Below are 21,919 nucleotides of genomic sequence, written 5' to 3' on the forward strand. Positions count from 1 at the left end.
TTCTTTTCATTTGGGGAAAAAATATGTACTGCATTATATGTTACGATGCACCACACCATTTGCAACCCCTTTTTCAAAATCCTAGTTCTCCCTATGGATTTTTACACAGTTGAGTCAGATTGCCCCATAAAATGAACAGTTAATCTGCAATGGCACTGCTTTTCCCCCATGTTAGTTTGACATAGAATTTAATGCCCAAGATGCAACTCTTTGCTGATGATGGCACACCGGTCACAAGAGTCCAACTCAGCTAGCCCACCTGGGATTAGGTAATTGCCATTTTACTTTGTCTTGAAAAATAATGTGATGGTTTTTCAATTAAACTCAGAATAATATACACTGCTTTAAAATTATGAAAACATCCACCATATTATTTGAAAAAGGATCAGTGCCAATGGGCTTTCATGACAAATTCACAGTATAATGCATGCTGAGGTACTGCATCAAAATGGAAGTAAAAGAGAGAGCCCAAAAAAGAAAATGTAAGCATGTATTTCATTTAATTACAAATTAATTAATATAAATTAAGATACTGAATCCTTCTCCAAATTTAATTTTTGAGGCATATAGAACTTTATTACAGAAATATACTGTTCATCTTAAAGCACCTGCTTTATAGGATTCACTGATGGGATGCATTTGATATCATGCAATGTTCCATGGTATTGTTTCCTTGCTGGCAAAAAGTTGTAAAATAAACCAAAACCCAAACTCCTTCCATTTACTTGCTGCTGAAAATCGTTGCCATTCCTAGTGAAACACTAGATGACAGTATAAAACTCACGAATTCCTGTCTTTTAATATTTTTAAGGTGCTATCTTTTCTCATTGTACACATTTAAGCAAAGTATTTTCACTAATTTACTCATTTTGATTGGTAACCTTGACAGAAATACACATGGTTTAGACTTATCTAAATAGACCTAGTGAGAACTGAATGCCATCTGCATATTGAAGAATCTATAGTTTTCTATTAGGAAAAAATAAGGGAAGTGAAAAAGCTTTTATCAATTCTTTACCTGCTTTTGATTCGATTGAACAGCCTGCCAAAGTGAATACTAACACTAACTCCAATTTCTTATCATATTCGTCCAGTTATAAATCACCTCTACATAAAAATCAAACGTACATTTATCCAACAGCTTAGATTCAGAACTGGAAGGGTACAGACAGAAGTGACAATTTTTGCCTGACCTGGTCACAGGAAGTGGTCTATAGTCATGACCAAACACAAGTGCATGGCTCCATACCACTTCAAAAATGGCTGATTGGCTACAAATCTGAACCCTCATTGCATAGGTTTTCTTGGTTTTTTCAGCCCTCAGTGGAGGGTATGGTAGGTGCCCCCCAGAACAAGCCCTCTGCTCCCTCCCCCCCACACTCTGAAAATGGCACAGGCTGGCAGGGAGGAGGGGCTATTGCTAAGGGAAACCGACTGCAGGCTGCAACCAGCAGCTAGATTCCCCTCCCCCCGTAACCATCAATGAACTTCTGTTGGGTCCAGGTGATTGTTATAACTCAGAACACTTCCTGTAAAGCATTCTGAATTATGGCAGAGTGTTCTGAATTACAGTGGGGAGCAGTACTACTGCCTGTGCCCACAGTGAAGGAGAGAGGATTGATTGCAAACTTGTTTATTTGTAAATGTTATAATGCTCAGTGAACAAGGAAATCCTCCTGTCTTTCCCACTGCAACAATAGCACACTTCTAATATGCTCAAAACCAGATACAAATAGTGAGACTGTCTTCTCATTGGTTCATAAACCCACCATTAAATGCAAAGATTTCTGCAAAATTTCCAGTGCTGGAACTGAACGCCTGTCACAAACCATAATTAAACAGTAAAACAGTGAAGGTCCCTTCCACTGTTTCTTTCCTTTGACCTTAACCTTCCAGTAACTATTTTGTGGGCTCTAAATAAAGGTTTTTTATGATTTCCCTAACTTCAAATCAGCGATAGGTTTTATTTTAATGCTTCACAGCTTGATGGTAATGATGGATCTACAATGTCCCTTTAAAAAAAGTCTAAGAAACTACTGCAAAACTAGCTACATGATCTGATGAAGACCAGTTCAAGAAGGAAGGCATTCATCCTGAATCATGAGTTCCTCATATCCCATCTGAGGCATGTAAGTATTTATTAAAACTTCAGAAAAACCCTTGAATCTTGAGATTCATATCTAACAGGCTAAGCTGGCAAAACTAAAGGAAGTAATAGTAAAGCATTGCTCTAGGGAAGTTAAGAACTGCATGCTAGTGGAAAGCAAAACTTATTCTCTCAGTATATCAGAAAGGTCCACTGGGTTAGCACAGGGAGCCCTTCAAACTCCCTAATGTACTACAGTTGTAAAAGGCAGTAGAGGATATGACATGCTTTAGAGAGCATTACTTCAGAGGCAGAGAGATGCAGACAGATTTACTAGTAGGAATAAGCCCCCATTTGCTGGAGTATTCCTATGAAGTCCACCTAAAAATCACAAAATTAGGGCAGGAAGGGATCTCAGGAGGTGAGCTAGTTCAGCCCCCATGACTAAGGCAGGATTATCCTTGATGGAGCCATCCTAGTCAAATATCTGTCTAACCCGCTCTTGAAAATTTCTAAGAATAGAGAGATTCCACAACTTTCCTTGGTAATCTGTTCCAGTTCTTAATGACCCGCATACTGAGAAAGTTTTTCCTAATTTCTGACATACTTCCTCTGGTGAATTCTGAAATCATTGCTTCTAGTCCTTTCTCTTATAGTCACAGAGAACATCCTCTTTCTAATTGCCCTTCACGTATTTGAAAATTATTACAAACTCCACAGCGATCCCAGGGTTGCATAAGCATCAGAGATTAGACGATTGCCAGGTTTCCAGTATAGGGCTTTGATGGCAAATTCCTAAATTCCTATATTATAGTTTAATCACATTACTAAATAATCAGTGGAAAATAAGGAATGTGCACACTAAAATTAACTTGGTTCTCCTGACGCATGGTTACCTATCCATTAAACAATATTTCCCAAGCCACTGACTTAAGAGCGTGTCACCATAACAATATCACCACGCTACCAAATGCAAAAGAAACAAGTCACCGTGTTTCTTTCCATAGTCACAAACAGAAAAAAATCCCTAACAAGCTTTATAATTTTAGTTTCAATATGACAGCCCCGACTTTTACAGGCATTAAAACTTATAAAAATAGTTCAAATGAAAAAGACTTTTTAAAAATATAATTTTATAATTATAAAATATAATTTCAAGTAGTTCTATAAACTCAAATGCAGTTTATATGTCTCCACCAGAAATCTGCCCTTCCCTTCACCCATGCAACTAAAACGATGTCTTGAGTTATTATGGGACCATAAGAAGTGGCAATTATTTCTGGAATGAAGTCCAGTAATCTAAGCCTAGCCTAGCAAAAGGTTTTGGAAGAGAAATAATATGTTCAGGCTTCATCAGAACCAGGCACAATTGGAGAATATTTTGTTCAGGGTCCAGCTATTAGAAGCTTGTACAGTTTTGCTTGTTAAACACAAATTGGAATTAAGCAAATTTAATTTCTAAACTGGCAACAAGCAAAGTCCTAACAACTGATGTGTTAGGACAAGACTTTGGCATTCCATAGCACTCATAAGTTCATTGATACTGTATTAATGATGCCAGGAGCCTCAGATGTTTTCCACGGCCTCAAGAGGTTAAAAGAGGAATGGAAAGTTGACTACTCTTTTAAAGGGCAAAACATTGTCCATTAAATCCAATTTTAACATTTAATTAAAAGAAGAGAATTTTGAATTGGAAATGATGTGATGATGAATCATTTTTGTTATATGTCACATAAAAAAGTTGTTTGAAATAATGACATGCCTGTTTGGATGCATCATAAAGGGATTCCAGTCACACAGACATGTTAATATTATTCTAATTATTGATGAAATACAACTTTAATGAAGCCTGCAATTAGTCTTTTTGCCAGCAGAAAATAGCACTATTTCCAAGGTCATTCTTGTTGAAGATTTTTGGGGAGGAGTGGAAAGATACACAGTAAAAAAGGTCTGCCAGAGGGTTTTCTTTAGTATTATACTGAATGCTACAATTTGTGGTAGTAATTTGTGATTTAGGATTACTGGTGCATTTTTCACTTGTCTGGTAAAGATAAATTACTTACTTGTAATTCTGTTCCTTCAGGGAAAAATCATCCCACAGGATTCATGCTCCTTGGATATGTGCTTTGTTATGTATGTTTTTTGGTCATTAAAGTACTGTGACAGGGTAAGCTTTCAGACCCAGTGCTAGCACTGGCCCAACTCCTGTCTGTGGGCACGCCACCTGCCTAACACATCTGCCATGCCTTGTTGGTAAAAAATAAAGATGGTACTTAGAAAGGAGGCTGCCCATTTTGAACCCCTGACGTCTAGGGGTGATACCTGCAGCTCTGAACCTCCCCTATACTGCGGCTCATGTCTCGCAAATAGTATCCATAATTACAAGTGCTCTGTCCAGAAGCCGGGCCAAACTCTGCCCATGTTGGGCTTCTTCCACTCTGCCCCCTCTCACCAGGCCTCATTCATTCTGCCCCTTTTCTGGGCCTCTTCCATTCTGCCATGCTCCCCAAGGGTGGCCTTCAGGCCATCAGGCTTGCTCCCACTTACTTTTGACGATCAAGCCCACAGTTCTCTGGGTGTCACTAGCAACCTGGCTCACGAGTGACGGTTCATGCCTAACACTAGGTTGAACCTAGCCATCGGCCACTTCCCGGGCACTTGGCTCTTTCTTCCTCCTCTTGGGGCCACTCTCCAACAATCCTTGGGGTTACCTTCACGCCTCTCCTCGGCTACACGCTGCCCCTTCTCCAGGGCTCCATACTGCCCTTTCTCCAGGGCTAACTCTATGCCCCTTCATGGCCTTAAGGTCTTACACCCCAGGGGCTCAGGTGCCTTTCCCTCAGTGTGCCTGGCCCCATAGTTTGTACATTCTTCACTATATAGTGGGGGCTGACATTTTAAGGTGCCCCAATCCACCTTTCACCCGGAAGGTAACCTGTCTGGCATTTCCTGGGGGCTCCCACACCACTAGGAGCCCCACTGGGCCACCCTTCCCCAGCAGGGTGCAGGTTCAAGTTGTAGTCAAGACAAGGAGCCTCCAAACCATCCCCTGTAGCTCCTACCCTCACCTCCAAGGTGTTCCAGGAACAGCTTAGCCAGATGTTGCCTCCTTGGCTGCTCAACCTAGACTGCTGCCTTTCTGGTCTAACTTTAAAAATGGCCCCTGAAATCAACCACCTGGCAGCTCTCTGCTCCAGCCCTTAAAGTGACAGGCACCAAAGGTGCTCTGTTACAGGTACTAGTAAATTGCACTATGAGCCATCTTATTATAGACTTAACTACCAACATTATGGTCGTCAAACCTACATAGTTAAACCTACCTAAACCTAGGATGACCACACCTGTTTTAGCTGGCACAGTCCTTTTTTGAAACACCTGCCCCAACTGTCTCTCTGAAAATAGAGAGCACACATGACACTATCCCAGTAAAAATGATATCATATCTCCCACCCCTGCCCACCTGCCCTCCCTTGCTCTCCTTTCTTACCCTGCTCAGGTGAGACTGGAGCTCAGAAACAGCTCAGCATGCTATGTGGTTGAGGGGAAGGGGAGGGTGGAACCAAATCTTCTGTTCTGTGGTCAGAGAAACACTGTTACCCTACCTAGACCCCTCCATCCTGTTCATTACAAAATGGGGAGCAAGAACTATGCAAAATAGCTAACTGAGCTGAAGAAAGAAGTATGAGAAAATCTTTACAATTTCTATCATGAAGATGGGAAAATACATAACAGTAGGCAAAATGCACCAATTTAAGACAAACTCTGCAGTGAGAAAATGAGAAACCTATAAAGCATGGTGTTCAAGTAAAAAAAGTGCATCTGTTTTTTCTTCTTTGTCTTGTGCTCCCAGAGAATCAGCCTATATTACATTCCAAAATAAAAAGAAGTAACATTCCCACAATGAGCATTTCAAAAAGGAATACTAATGACCAACGTTAACACTTTTTTTTGTTTTTTCTATAAAAGGGGAAATGATACTTCTATAAACTGATCAACTCAAAAGGCCTTCAGAAAAGAAGAAATCCTTTGTTTGGGAACCCAATTTCAGAAATATGGTCTACTCTGTGACCCAGTGAAGTTAAAATCAGAAGCTTTCATCAGCTTTATTAAGTCCAAAACAACAGTCATAACACTGAGGGTAAGGTCAATTACCTCATAAATCTAATGACAAAGGACTGGTTGGTTTTCAATGGGTTAAAGGTAAACTAAAACAACTACCAAAAAACCTGGAGCTCAATTTTAACTTAAGACAAATAAGGAAAGAAGTTCAATAATATTTTCTGTGATGATTGCAAGGGACTCATGTAGACCTGGTTTGCATCATGCCACAAATATTTTCATTTACAGTAATTTATATCTAAAGACTCTATGATGATGAAGGAATATCATGCCTCTGGAACCAGGCTGTTGGGGATGAAACTCCTTGGGATGGAACGAGTTGTCCTGATTCTAAATTATCATCCATTGCCCATAGAGGCTGACCACTACTCTCTGAATTAGCAGGACGAACCATATATGTTTGGAATAATATGATACTATGAGCATTATTGAATTCTTGCTTCTGCCAGTTTTGTCAGGACCTGCTCCAATAAGAGTGGAACATAGGCACATGGAAGATCTTTTTTCCAGAGAGGTGAACTTTAGTCTTTTCTCAATGTTCACTGCTGACCACAATATTTTCTGATTCAGATGAGAAGCAGTTTTTTCCTTTATAAGTTACTAGAAATACTATACTATTATCCAACCCAAATATTTGTAGCATGTTCCAAACATCACTTGCTGGTTCTGGCAGATCCTTTTCACTGTGTTGGCCAAAACCTTGATCCAGGACAAAAGGACTTTGAATTGAGCCATTTTGAGCAGGTTGACTATATATATTACTTTTGTCTGCCAGGGAAGTTTGAAAGGTTACTAGTCTGTTGTGAATCACAGTATGTTTACAGAGCAATGCATTGTATAGCGACTCTACCAACCAGCTGGTAATAGAATGATTTTTGGTTCTCTCCTATGTGGTTTGTTAGGCCTTGAATTCAAGCACTGTTTCATGACTCTTTCTGACGGCTGCTTTCAAAAGACTCAAATATACAAGGATACCTGATCATTCATGTTGAGCAGTCAAAAGCTAGCCACTGCATTCCCTTGTGTCCTGTGGTCTACAGGCATGCCTTAAACCACACTAACCTGATGGGCCATTTGGGTTGAGTGGACCTTTGGCTTTTTGACTACACAGTGACTAACTGCCCCAACAGAAAAAAAACCCCAAACACTTCTAGCACATGAGGACAGATTGTGAAAAATGACAACAATCTTGTATGATTAGCACAATGTGTAATGCCATCACAAAGGAAACAGTGAAAGTGGGCAATGTTGCTTAATTAATTAATACATGTTTCATTAATCAATCATTTAATTAATGAATTGATTCCCAATCACTTTAGAGACCTTCAGGGCTGAAGTCAACATACTGTATATATGGCTTCAGTGCCACTGATGAGAATGTTCTGGATTTAACATGTGACTGTGCCTATGCTGATGCAGGTATGGAGGACAGCAAATGTAGGCACATAGCAAGCTAACTTTAATTTCTGCTTCAGAGACATAATCTTTGAGAAACTATGAGACATTTTCTCTCTGAACTTGCAGGAGTCCTTCAGAGTTATGTACAAAAAGATTTTCACATGCTTTCTCAAATTCTGATAGTTCTAAGTGATATATATCTCCAAGCTGATTTGATAGCCATACTTAGGGTGGCCATCATAGGGGACAATCCGGTTGTTCTCTGTTTTCTATCGATAAGAAACTGGATGCCTTAATGGCCTCTATTTTTCTCTTGAAGAGAAAAATACAGGACATAAAGGCATTGGGTTTCGTATCAATACAGAAAAGACTAGCATAAAACTGGAATGTCCTCTATGATGGCCACCCTAGAGATACTTAAATTCTCAAGAACACTGTGGTAGTGCTACGTTCAAGAGATAGAGGACCAAACACTTTCGAGTTAGGGATTTCATGTAGCTCTTAAAAAATCCTGATTTTCTAAGAGGTTACTCATTCCAATAAAAGCAAACAAAAATCCAGTCTTCTCTAATCTTATTTATAATGTTATGCTTCATACAATATGGCATGCATTGGATTATGCATGCAATAAATAAAATGAGGAAGTTTCTATGATAAACAAAATCGGAATGCTTTTATGAATAGTTAGCATGAACTAAAGTATAAAAAAAACAGATCTATAACCCCAAAATCAACCTTTCATCAACTGTATGAAAGTATTTATGGTATGATGTTACTGTAGTGACTTAATACTTTAATTCATCGTATTTTAGATTAATCAAATTTGAATAACCAAACAGTATCAGATTGCACACTGGATCTCTCTTTTTTGCTTACGCTGACTTTTGAATAAATTTAATGAATTATTTTCTTGATATTTACTTATTAATAACTATGAAGTCTATACTATAACGCCAACAATAAATGGAGAGCCAGCACACAGAAAACATTCTACATGGCTTGCTGATATTCAATACAAAAATTACAAGTCTTTCTGAGAACAAGGAATTGATTTGGCTAATCTCTTTGATATAAAGTGTATTCAAGGCTTCTGATGCCACTTGCAAAGAGAATAATATTTTACCCAATTTTCTCCTCAACAGAAATGTTTCATTTCAGTTCTGGACTCACCACCCTCTTTATTTTATATGTGGAGTGCATATTTGTCTGTGGAATTGCCAGAAGCAGTTTTGGCATGATCCAAAGCTCTGATGGTTGGTTGCTCATGCCTATCTACCCACCCACTCACCCAATCAAAAACATTTTTTGTAACTATTAAAAACATTTTTTGTAACTATTAAAATCACTAACTTGTACAGATTGTTTTAAACTATGTATAACTTCTAACTATTATCAAATATTATAGATGGATTGGTATCTTAGCTTGTCTGTAGTGATCTCTTGAGAATTGATCCAGGATGGAGTCAAGTGCAAGGTCAATCCCTCATAGGAAATAAATTGAAGAAAGATTTCAAAATAATGTGATCTGTCTATCCAGGCTGTTTGTGATGTAGCAAGCAGTAAGAGGACTAAAATAGAGAGGGAAAGTGTGGGGGGGAGGATCTTTTCTCTAGAGAAAACAAAGATTTTTGGCAACACCAGAAGGCATTTCCATGGAAGAGTATAGGCCAACATTATTGTGCTTGAACTATGTTCAACGAAGACTGGGTGACAGCCTTGGAGTTTTCTTCCTTGGTCAAGTATCAGAAAGTGGCCATAGGTCATGTTGAGCTGGCTCTGATTCACTCTGGAATAGATTAGTTCTTTGAAATGCAACTTTTATTCATCTTGCTATTAAGAATGTAGAGAACTTAAGGCCAGGATATTTTGGATGAAAACAATGTGGATGATTTCATAACTAGGTCTGTTCATTTCAAATGTGTTTACTACCTTCTCACACAAAACCTGTGCCATGCTTTCACTTTCTGATGTTGTGAGTTTTTGGCAAGACAACAGCAATATATTTCCCTTTGAAATATGAACGGTTGTATCAATTTTGGGTGTGATTGATTTAAGGATAAGCACAATTTTATACTCATTAAATATAAAATATGGTTTATGTCTCTGTTGCCCAATGTTCTCTAAGCCTTGCTTTGATGATATATATAATTGCTACCAAGAACCAAGTTTTGATATAAAATACTTAAAATATAAAGAGACTGCTATTATTGGCTCAAAGGGGAGAGCTGTAATGGGTTGTTACACCATATAAAGATCTTGGGAAGGAAAGATATGCATGGATGTGCAAATTAGGTGTAATGGCCTAAGGAACCAAGGTGCCACGAAGTGTTCTCATTGTGTAACTGTATAGGCACATACATGAATTATAATGGTCTACTGCTATGACCTGTGAGAAAAGCAACATTAAAATCTAATTCTGAAGCAGGTCTAAAAAGCCTGGAATGTCTGGTTCTCCTTTTTTATCCCAATAAGAGACCATCCAACAGAAGTTCCCAAAAGACAATCATCTGCATAGGAAGATAAATAGATAGCTTGCAGGACTTTAGGGCTGTACATTATCTTGGAAGAGACCCTCTGTGGACTAAAACCGGTCTTTCAAAAGCAGGTCTGATTGGTTGATATATACTGAGCTTTTTTGTAAACGGCTGTGATAAAAGATCCTGCCTACTCAGAAGGTTTGTTCTCAATAACAGTTTTAACAGACTGGAGAAGATTGTCACTTTGGCATGATGAGTATTCTTGTTATTTCTTCCTTGTTCACTTTTTCTAATATTCCTTTTAGTAGAAGAACAGGTAAATATATAGTAATTTAATTATTTGGTAGGAAGGTGTCTATTCTGAAGGAGATCAAGTCCACTTCTTTTTTGAAGAATAATTTTTTAAATGTCATCTGTATGAATAAGCACTCCAACTTGCTTATCTCCTGATATCTTAAGCAGTTCACCTCTATGGCCAGTGAGACTTTCATATGAATCCCCTTGACAGCAGCAAATAAGATGTTTGGATAAAGAATGGATTTGAACTAAACAAACTCTTTTTCTCACTTGACAATTTATATAAATTGTATTCTGATTTAATTCAAAGTGAAGGAGGACATATTTTTACAAAGGGCTCTGTGAAGGCTAAGTTTGATGATTTTCAGTAACCAAGAGGTTAATATTTTGGAAAGCCTTCTTGCACTGGACACACTTCTTGGATATACTGGGTGAAGTCAGTTTTGACCTTGGCTTATATCATTCTATTAATGGGGTAACTTTATTTCTTGATCTGGTTTTGGATAAATAAAGGAAAGATTACCATATTTCCAAAGTCCATGCAATCCAATATGGCCATGACTGTATCGCAAGAGTAAAAGGATTAAAATGTAACAGTGAGGAAAAAGAAGAAGCCTGTGTGTGGCAGTGCACCTTTGGTGCCTGCCACTTCAAGGGCAGGAGCAGGCAGCTGACAGGTGCTCAATGAAGGTGGCCATTTTCAAACATAGGCCAGAGAGGCAGCAGTCTGTCTTGAGCAGCCAAGGAAGCAACATTGGACTGAGCTGCTCTTGGAACACCTTGGAGGTAAGGGTGAGGCCATGGGGACTGAGGAGGCCTCAATGGTCTGGAATGGAATGGGCAGCATCCTGCATTTACCACAAGGTTATTGTAAAAGCAAAGTTGTGCAAGGAGAGGCTGTATGGACTGCCCTACATAGACAGGTGGATGGACCGACTTGAAACTTGGCCCTGAGCTTGCCTCCTGTCACACTGTGATCTTTCAGGTGCACATTTTCTGCAATGGGAAGCACTCAATCTCTCTCTCAGGAACAGACTTAGGAGAACAAGAAGACTTAGGTGAAGGCATATGTTGCTACTTTATGATGAAGGTGTAAATAAAATTCTTCCATGGGAAGTGCAGATTTGAGAGGCTGGAGTAAAATGAGGAAAACCTGATATAATCCTTTAGATGAGGAGAGCTAGGCTGAAGATGACAGGCTCAAAGGCATTTTAATCTCATACACTGAGTTCTGGTACCATAAGAATAAAATAATATTTACCCTCATCCCCTGAAGGGTGACTCTGAAAACAGCAAAACATTCAAGAGAAGAGATTCTGGCCCCAGAAGGATCATTAGATCTGCATACTGTAGAAACAGCTGGAGATTAAAATCTTTGTACCAGAGAAGTTGTGTACTAGACACAATAACAGCAATGCAAAAGACTTAGTAGATGGAAGTCTATTATTGTGAAGTGGTACTGAGAATTTTGAATCACAAATTCCTGAGGCAGAGGCACTGCTGAGGGCTGATGATGTGTAATGCACTGAGGAAATATGTATCAGCAGCTATCAAAGAATCACAGTATTGGATATAAATACCAGGGTCAGGCATGGGTAAGTTTAAAAAATGGTATCAGGTAAGAAAAAGTCAAGTAATCCTGATGAGGTCAAGTAACATTTCTACTTCTTCCTGGGCAGCAAGAGTCTTATGAACTTAAATAAGATTGTAAAAAAGACTCAAATGCCTAATAGAAATATGCAGTTTCTTGATACTGTAAAAAGTGTCTGCTCCAGAAGCATTAATTCTCTAACTGACATCAGCTTTAGAACTACAAGAGGCAGCTTTTGAGGAGAATGTATAGAACCTAGCTCTGACTTATTTATGATATCAAAATTATAACCAAAGTGTACAACAGGATATCTCAAGATAAAAACATTCTTTAGTTTAATGTTGCCATTTAAATAATAATAGATATGCTTTTACTGTATGTTTTTTGTTATGTTGACACATGCGATTAGTACTGTACAAATGATCAGTTATCAGACTAATCAACTATTTTAAAGCAGAGGTGTCAAACTCTTCCCAAGCTGTATCCAGACCATGAGGCTCCTCTATGGCCAGATCTGTGATGCTTGCGGCTACAACTGCTGCAGATCGAGCACCACCTGAGATGGGGGGCACAGGGCAGCGGGGGTCTGGTAGCAGTGGGATTAGTGGGGTTGTTTTCAAGCCCTGCTTGTCCCCTGCTGCCAACCGTTATGTCCAGCAGGACTCCAGGTCTACAAATTCTGTAGTAGGGCTCATCCCCCCACCAGCCATGCCCCCAACTGAATGGAATGGCTCCACAGGCCAGATTTTTGATGCCCCTGATAAAACAGGAATGGATCCGTTCACAATTAGGATATCCTAATTAAGTAAAGAAAACTTTATAACTATGATGGTTACTTTTAGAACTTAAATCAAGACTTAAATCAGCAAATTAAGTTATCTACAAAATGGCTCAACTTGAAAATGTATGCAATGTATATTCAGACACAAAGAAGAGGACCTCTGTAAGTAACTTGTTTCTAACTTGTTGATTGTCTCCAAAAGATTAGTACCATGAAGACAGCTATCCAATAGAGTAGCTCCGTCCTTTTAGGTAAAGAAAAAGGTTTGGAACCTTTAAAATATGGGTCTGAACACAGAAAATGAATTATTGAGATTTAAGGGGGTGAGGATGTCCGGACCAACTTTTGAATGTATGCTGGCAACACAAGAGTTAAGTTTGATCATGCGCAGACAAGCAGGCAAGGCCTACGGAAAATTCCACAGCATGCCCAGCATGTGCCCCCATGCAACCCTTACCTTGTCAGTCACAACTGACCTAGTTTTGTAACAACACGCATGCTCAGTTTTGCTCAGCAGATGAAGTAATCTGACCAGACGCATGCTCAGTCTACAGACTGCATGACGTAATCGGACTAGAAATTTCTTTACAGAAGACAACCTGATTGGCTACCTGGTTGGTATAAAAGACTTGGGGGCCCCTCCCAAGGGGGGTTTTAGCGAAAGAGAGAGTGAGAGAGAGTTTTTGGTTCTGACAGCAGTGCTGACAGGGAAGATTCGTCCTGAGAGCAGAGGCTGGTCTGACAGGGACTGCTCCTCAGGAGGGCTTTAAGCCCACTGGTCTCCTGTCCGAACCCTGAGAGCAGAGGCTGCTATTCGCAGGGACTGCTCCTCAGGGGGGAGACCACGCTCGACCTGTTCAACAGATACTGCCTTAGCAGAGACTGTCTCACAGGGAATGAGCAACCCAATCCTGAGACCAGAGGCTGAGGCTGCAGGGACTGCTCCTCAGGAGGGCTTTGGGCCCACTGGTCTCCTCAGAGCTACGATTTTGAGATTTATTCGATTCGTCTTGATCTGATTATTCCGTGTTGATCTCTGGCTAATGAATTAATTTCTGGCTTCGACTTCGACCATGATCCCGCATCTCGACCACTGGCTATGACATCATAACTCTGACCTCCACATTGACTTCAGCATCTTAACGACCACCCGTTTCGTCCACTTTGGACTGGCATCACACCATTCTTCATGTTACAGTTCGTTGTTCGTCTCCTGATTAATGACCTGTTGACCAGCCCTGGGACTACCGAGTTGGGCAGCCGCACCTAGCTTTGGCTGGAAAGCAAGGGCTCAGCTCGAGAACCCCGTGGGCCAACAGACCCCTTTGTTGTTCATAATCTAACTGTAACTGAACAAGCTTCTTTGCCTACGCTCCAGAAGCGTAAGTAAATAAAATCCATCTGTTTTGAAACTGTCCAAGTCCGCGAACCGCTCAGACTCCTCGCTGCTAATCCCACCTGTTCCGTACCGAAACCCTCGGCCCACCGTGACCTTGGGGCCGCTGTTTTGGAACCTTTAAAATATGGGTCTGAACACAGAAAATGAATTATTGAGATTTAAGGGGGTGAGGGTAAATATTATTTTATTTCACTTGGTTTTAGAAATCACTCTTTGGCTATGACCAGCTGTTGCTTCTTAGATGTTATGCACCCTTGTTTCTTTATAGTAAGCTCATGTATAATGGTCTCAGTCTATGGGATGGGTTGGAACACTTTATTCTAATCCAAGGCCATAGGTCATTATAAACCACAAACTCTTCCTCTCTTGGGGATATATCAAGGGGATGTGGTCTTTCCTGTCTCCTCTTTCTAAAAGCCTCAAAGCTTGTGGTATCTTCTATTAATTTCAGCATGGTATATATGATATTTCACTGGTTAAAAATGATTTCCCTGCTTTTTTCTTTTTAAAGCAGTTATGACTGTCTTATTATATAGATTCTTATGATTTCTTTCAATGGTTGAGGAAGTGGTATGTTGCAGGACAGAACAAAAGTAAGTAAGCATCTGGAAAGATTCCAGGTAATGTAATTTTTATAAAAGGAAGATAAAAAGCTGTCTTTAAAAAAGAGCCTCACTATATATACAATAAACTGCAAGTAAGGACAGAAGTAAAAAGTTCCTAATACTGCATGCTGGCATGTAAATGTAATTATATATATATGTTTCTCAATATTACTCTAAATTATAGTTAAGTTTCCAAGTAGCAGTCTCAAAAGTCATAATATTTTAATAAACATAATAAAAGATTGTGTTTCTTTCATATTTTTTCTGTCATACCCATTTTCTTATCTTCTGGGAAATAAATAGTGCACTGGACTACTTTTATAAGCCATTTCAAAAAATTTAGTATCTCTAGACAATTTCTCTTTGAGAATTAAGTGCACAGTAAACTGAGCCTTTCTTGGTTTTACTCACTGTTTGCTAGCAGACATGATTTTGGAACATATACATTTTTAAGCTGATTTACAGTTTTGGGCTGGTGAAAAATCTGTTATCCCTTTTTGTGAATTAGCACAGAAACTCTTCCAAGAACCCCTTAAACTGGTGTCTGTTAATGCTAACATGTTTTTAGCTGTCACAAATACTTGCACAATGTACAACTGGCTTTTTATTAGATTTTAAATTAAAAGAAAAAATTAATGTAATCAATGTCTTTGGGCAATGAGTTACATACTACTTTGAGCAGGGGTTCCAGAAAATATGTAAAGAAAGAAATGTATTTATACAACTACAAAATAAACTGAAGCTCCCGAAAATAATCTGTTTATACATCTTTTCCTGAAGCACTTCATCATTGCTAACCAAGTGGAAATACTGCTGTGCCCACGTCCTCGGCTTTCATGGATTCTAAACATTTTTAAACAGCAAGGAAGTGTACTCTTACACACTGTGCACTACCATTGCGGAGGTGGAACCGGATCTTCTTCTAACATTCAAAGAAAATGGGAACATTTTCTCACTGAATCTCAGCCAACAAATGGAGGCAAACTTGTTCTTTCTTTGAGGGTTTTTCCAGGAATCCCTTCCATAAGTTGCTGCATTTTAGTACAGTTTGTAAGGTATATTTATTATTCTGACAGGTGCACTGGCTTTGAGTAGAAATCCATTCATGCTGTCCATGACTGCCCAGTATGTGTTCTTGCTAGAAATAAAACAGATGCAGGAGGGGATGGGGATGGGTTCCTGACTTTGAATCCAATAACCTAGTGGTTAGGGCACTTGCCTACAAAACAAGGGACTCAGGACTAGCTCTCCCTTCCTGAGAGGTACAATCTACTTTCCCCAAAAGATTAGGGGTTATATATATTTTCAATTTGAACCACAATAAAAACAGACTGAAAATTTTGTGCCAAGTATAGCTAGCTGTCTTCAGCTGTAAACTTTCATGATGTATAGATGAGTGAGGCAAATGATCAAAAAGGAAAAAAAAAAATGGTTACAAACACCCTGACCTTAATGTACCCCATACTTCATTATGGCATGAATGCATAATTTTGCAGCAGTAACTCCACATGTATTGGATAACTGAAATAAGTTCCCACACTTAAAAATATAGTATTCACCATCTCTTAGATCAGTGGTTTTCAAACTTTTTCAGCAAAATACTGTTGCTTATACCACCCACATGTCTCTGCATAGAAGAACATCAATGCTGGCATCATTGATGCTGAAGTCATTGCAGAATCCCTGGCGAAACTCTTCCACAACTTGTGGAGCTCCGAAGAAGTACCTGAGGACTGGAAGAGAACCAATGTTGTGCCCATTCACAAGAAGGGCAGGAGGGAGGACCTGGGTAACTATAGGCCAATCAGCCTAACTTACATCCTAGGGAAAATCCTAGAAAAGTTCATCAAGGAGTCTACCTGCGATAAGCTTGCAGAAGGTAAGATTCTGAATGAAAGTCAGCACGGCTTCGTCACAGGCAGGCCGCCTTACTGTCCTCATCTCCTTCTATGGCCAGGTAACTCACCGCATGGACATGAGACAGCAGGCTGACATTGTATACCTTGACTTCCAAAAGGCCTTTGATCTAGTATCCCATGATATCTTCGCGATAAAATTGGAGGATTGTGGGCTTAACTCCGAGACAGTCAGGTGGATGAGAAACTGGCTGCAGGATAGAACTCAGAGAGTCACAGTGAATGGATCTCTGTCATCCTGGTGAGAAGTGGGCAGCAGTGTCTCGCAGTGGTTGGTGCTTGGTCCAGTACTTTTCAACATCTTTATTAATGATTTGGATGTGGGGGTGAAGAGCTCACTGGCCAAGTTTGTGGATGATACCAAGTTATAGGGAAGCATGGTCATGCTTGAAGATAGGCTACAGATACAGATGAACCTAGACAGGCTAGCAAGTTGGGTGGATCAGAATGTGATGAAGTTCAGTGTCGAGAAATGTAAAGTGCTCCACCTCGGGATGAGCAATCCCCAACACACCTACAGGCTTGGCAGCACCAAACTGACTAGTACCACGAATGAAAGGGACCTGGGGGTAACAATAGACCACAGTATGAATATGAGCTGGCAGTGCGATGCTGTAGCTGGTAGGGCAAATAATACTCTGGCATGCATCAGTTGATGCATCTCCAGCAAAACCAAGGAGGTGATTCTTCTGCTTTACTCAGCACTGGTGAGACTGCAGCTGGAGTACTGCATCCAGTTCTGGGCACCACACTTTAACAAGGACACGGACAAGCTTAAGAAAGTCCAAAGAAAAACCACCCGTATGACCAGTCTTACACAGCAAGCCATACGAGGAGAGGCTGAGGGATCTGGAACTATTCAGCCTGAAGAAAAGAAGTCTGAGAGGGGACTTGGTAGCACCTTACCACTACACTAGGAGAGTACATCAAGGGCTCTGTAAGCAACTGATCACCAGGGCACCCAAGGGGAAAACTAGGAGTAATGGCCACAAACTTCTGGAAGACCGATTCAGGCTAAACATTAGGAAAAACTTCTTCACAGTCAGGGTGTCCAGACTGTACAATAAGCTCCCTCCAGAAGTGGTGCAATCACCTATCGTGGACACCTTCAAGAGGAGACTAGACAGTCACTTTGCTGGGGTTACCTGGCCCCCAGTTATCTTTCCTGTTTGGTGCAGGGGGCTGGACCTGAAGATCTTCCAAGGTCTCTTCTAGCCTTACAATCTATGAATCAATCATTGGATAAACCATTATTAACCATGCACTGATAAATCAGAAGCTCCACTACCTTTATTAAAATTTAGGCATGTACCTCTTGGCAAAGCACCATGTACCCCAGGGGTACATGTACCCCAGTTTGAAAACAACTATCCTAGATAAGTGTTTTAAGGATTAGGTGCATTAGAATTCCTTGTTTTATAGAGAAGATTCTGCTTTCATTCAGTGACTTTTGAAACCAATTTCATGTTACTTCCCCAAATTGCAACTACATAACTGTGTAAGTATAACCGTCTGACTGTGTAAGTGCAATTATTTTCATCCATATCCACAGCTTGCAATTCAGCTTTGCCTCAGCTAGCCTATTGAGCATGCTCAGTAAGGCTGTGCACGGGCCAGATTGCTACTAAGGAAAATCAAATCACATGAATACTCAGGGATAGACAAGTCTCAACACTTGAACAGGGCAAAAAACCATGGCTACCAAGTGAAAAAGATGAGAAGAAGCTTTCAACTTTTTGGACCAATAGCCTAATGGTTAGGAGACTTGTCCAGTGAGCAGGGGACTTTTTTTCTAGGTTCCCCTCCCCCAGAGCCCCATCATCAAACATTTCTCTTAAGGACTATCCACTAGCCAGGCAAGAAAAGAAGATATGTGAGGCCAGCTAGATATGTGGATGTGCACAGTGCCAGACTGATGTGGGGGGAGGAGCCAGAAATTCCCATGGCCCCTGGGTGACAGCGTGGGGGACACTGCCTGGGCCCTTCAGAGTTCTTATTGTGTGACATGACCAGGGCTAGCCTGTCCTATCTGCAAAACCTGCGGGTGCAGAGGGCCCTGCAGAACTGGCGGTGGTGGCTGCGTTTGTTGTATAGCCTGCTTGTTGGCCTCATGGGTTGAATGTTTATCTACCTGAATTCCGGCCGCCACCCTCCCCCCATGTCTGGTGCGCTGGGTATAGTTTAGGGAAGTGGTTCTGAACCAGGGTGCAACAGCACCTCAGAGTGTTGCAAGAGCTCTTCAAAGACGGCATGGCACAGGCACCACTACTACTGCTTTCAGGTGCAACTTCCCCATGTGTCTTGTTCAGAGCCAGACTGGTAAAGGCTATTGAAGGAGCTCTGTATTCTGCTCCCAGAAACAGAAGCACATAGGACAGTTCCATCTGCTCTGTGTGCCTGTGTTTCTGGGAAGAACATGCAGTGTCGGGCTAGGAAGGACTGTGACAAGATCAGATCTGTTATAGCTTTAACAAGTAATCCTAATGCGGGCAGGAGCATGTGCTCCAGCCATGTTTCTTCCCAGTCTGGCTGTGCATGAGAAACATGGGACAGTTCCATCTAGCTGTGTCTATAGTCATGTTAACACCCTGGCTGAGAACCACTGGGGTAAACTGAGGCAGCACAACAGTAGTTCTCAACTGGGGTCCTATCAGATTAAAAAAGGTATGCCTCTAAAAAGATTGAGGATCCTTGGTTTAGGAAATGAGAGAGATTCATTTAGTTTCAAGAGTTCAAGGGGATCCTGGAATCTTCCTATGGATGTATGAGTTTCTATGTACCTTAATTAACTTGGTCATTTGCATGGGGCCAATCATGGGATAAATGAAAGTGCATGAAATATCAGGCTATTAAATTAATTCACGTCTCAGACAAACAAGCTAAACCCCAACTAAGACCACCAACTAAATTGTCACTGTCAGCCCCAAAATCTAATACCAGCAAATTGGCTGTTTAGGAAATACAGCCTTCCCACAACAAATCTAGTCACATTTGTCGCCCACAGAAACTTTAGAGATTTGACTAAAATAGTCAAACGTCTGAATAAAAAATAAGTCTACGCTAAAGATTTATTTCTTCTATTAAGTTCTTGTGATTTTCTCTTTCTGCATGAACAGGCTCCTGGGACAAATTCGTATCCATTTGCAGGTTCATTTTCTCTATATCTATTAAGAGCTTTTGTCTCTCAAGCATATTAGTTTATTTTAAAAGTACATGAGAGAAAAATCTGGCCAAAAATTCGGCTAGCAAAATAATCCTAACAGTTCCCTAGTCATCAGGAATACCATGGCCTTCATTGTTCATCCAGAGATCTTTTGCTTCTTTTATTTCCATCTGGAAAATAAAAAAGCAATAAAAAACACAGATGGTTCTTCCATACAGTCAAACAGTCAAGATGATGATTTGCCCACTGAAAAATATTTTTAAAATGATAACTTTCCTCAGGAGTCATAAGAACCATCTCAGCTACCAGAATAGATTCTACAAATTCCATTCTTTACGGCTGTGAGAGAGATTTGCTGTAATATTTTTTCAAGAGTTCTCACCAGCCTTTGTGGAACTCTGTTTTTTCTGTACCAGTATTTTTTTTTAAATTGAGGCTTATAGCTAATAATTACAGAAGCATGTACAATATCAGCCACTTTTTTATTTAACAACCAAACTTAAAAATATAAGGAATCGTCACCTAACTGATGACCCACTTACATGACTAGTTGTATTACTGTCCTGTCATGAGCTCTCTTGCAAGTTTCAGCTGTTAGGCCTTCAGCTTCTATGGTGGAATTCTGCAATTCACTCACTCTCGGACCAGGATGTGAATTGCAGTACCAACCATGACTAACTCTACTGATCCAACTACGACTGGATCCTGCAAGTTTTCCTCCAAGGGCTCATGGCATAAGTTGGTTGATTTAAAGTGTCTCCAAAACAGCTTCTTCAAAACACAGCAAGATTTATTCATTGCTAAAAGGCACAAAGCATTGACAATAAAGTATAAAAACAATAAGACATATAACCATATTCATACATCCAACCATTTCACAGAAAATGCAAAATCAGGAGTTTTCTGTGAAAAACACCAGGCTCCACGATTTTAGTGGGCTTGCTGCAGGAAAATAAAAGCTTACCAGCAAACAGAGAAAAGGGTGGGAACTTCTGCAGACTTGAAGTATGGTGGAGGAGAAGGGTGCAAATGAGGGGAGTGAGCCTATGATGTAGGCTCAGTACAGGAGCCAGTCTGGGACCAGTCAGGGAAGCAAGAGGGTTTTGGTCCCACCTATGAAAACAGCCAGAGGAATGCTGCACCCTGGAAGCAGTGGTAATGGTGCCTGTGCCATGCTATCTTTGAAAAGCTGTTGCAACACTCTGAGGTGCTGTTGCACCCTGGTTCAGAACCACTTCCCTAAACTATACCCAGCCTGTGCCAGTCAAGGAAGTCAGGGGTCAAACACATGACCTCAACTTGTGTTTCACCTGAAGAAATGAATATTCCCCTAGTTAGTTTCAGGGATGAAGTTTTTGTTTCTTTACTTTAAAATTACTCAGACTAGGCCAGGTCCCCAGGTACAGACATCTAGTAAAATCCCTAAATGAAACTTCACAAAGTAGAAAGACACATGGCCTGAGGGCACTGTTCCTGGATAACCCTTAGGCTGCTTCTTGTGGGCTATTATGGAGCCATGCCCACGACTCAAAACCATCTTTCCAAAATGGAACGCCAGCAGAGAAGTCTGAATGTAAATGCATCCCTTCTCCGAAAGTAAATCAACCCTTCTCCCCTCTCTCGTGTAACAGGTTTTTAATTGTATGATAAGAACCAGCCATAAAGTTATAACCCATTTTTTGTGCAGTAACTTTGTGGCTTATTTCTTGTTTTACGACTCCATTAACTGCTTTAACATGTGGCTGGATTACAATTTAAGATGCGATTAACTGGTTAATCATGTCTAAGTGAAATGTGTAACAGTGGCCACAATGACCTATATCTGTCCATGAGGGTCTTGATCTTGCTTGCACTAAATTTAAAAGCAAAACTAATACTGGCTTCAACAGGAATAGGATCAGGACTTCAACTATTTAGCCTTAGTGTGTCACCTTTCTGAATAAAATATGTTGTCAGAATGGCATATAACAAGGGGAACATAAATGTAATGTATTAATTTGTTCAGAGTGAGTTGATTAGATTTCATAGGTTTCATAGACATTAGGGGCTGGAAGGGACCTCAAGAGATCATCAGGTCCAGCCCCCCT

The 21,919-nt window shown here is 40.3% G+C and overlaps 1 protein-coding gene across 3 annotated transcripts in view; it reads right to left on the bottom strand.

Annotated features, from left to right (window-relative positions):
- The window catches only part of CCDC91 (coiled-coil domain containing 91), a 340,351-nt gene that overhangs the window by 59,550 nt on the left and 258,882 nt on the right, over positions 1–21,919 (bottom strand). For 2 of the 3 annotated variants that reach the window (XM_019544237.1, XM_019544236.1), the window contains exon 13: positions 15,466–15,891. The exons of the other annotated variant lie outside the window; for it this stretch is intronic. In XM_019544237.1, coding sequence (XP_019399782.1) covers positions 15,706–15,891 — 186 coding nt within the window. In that variant the 3' untranslated portion in view covers positions 15,466–15,705. Of the gene's footprint in view, positions 1–15,465; positions 15,892–21,919 lie in introns of those variants that run through there. 3 annotated transcript variants of the gene reach the window in all.

The sequence above is a fragment of the Crocodylus porosus genome, unplaced genomic scaffold (genome assembly GCF_001723895.1).
Source record: "Crocodylus porosus isolate Cpor-Errol unplaced genomic scaffold, CroPor_comp1, whole genome shotgun sequence".
In the NCBI taxonomy this organism is placed as follows: Eukaryota; Metazoa; Chordata; order Crocodylia; family Crocodylidae; genus Crocodylus; species Crocodylus porosus.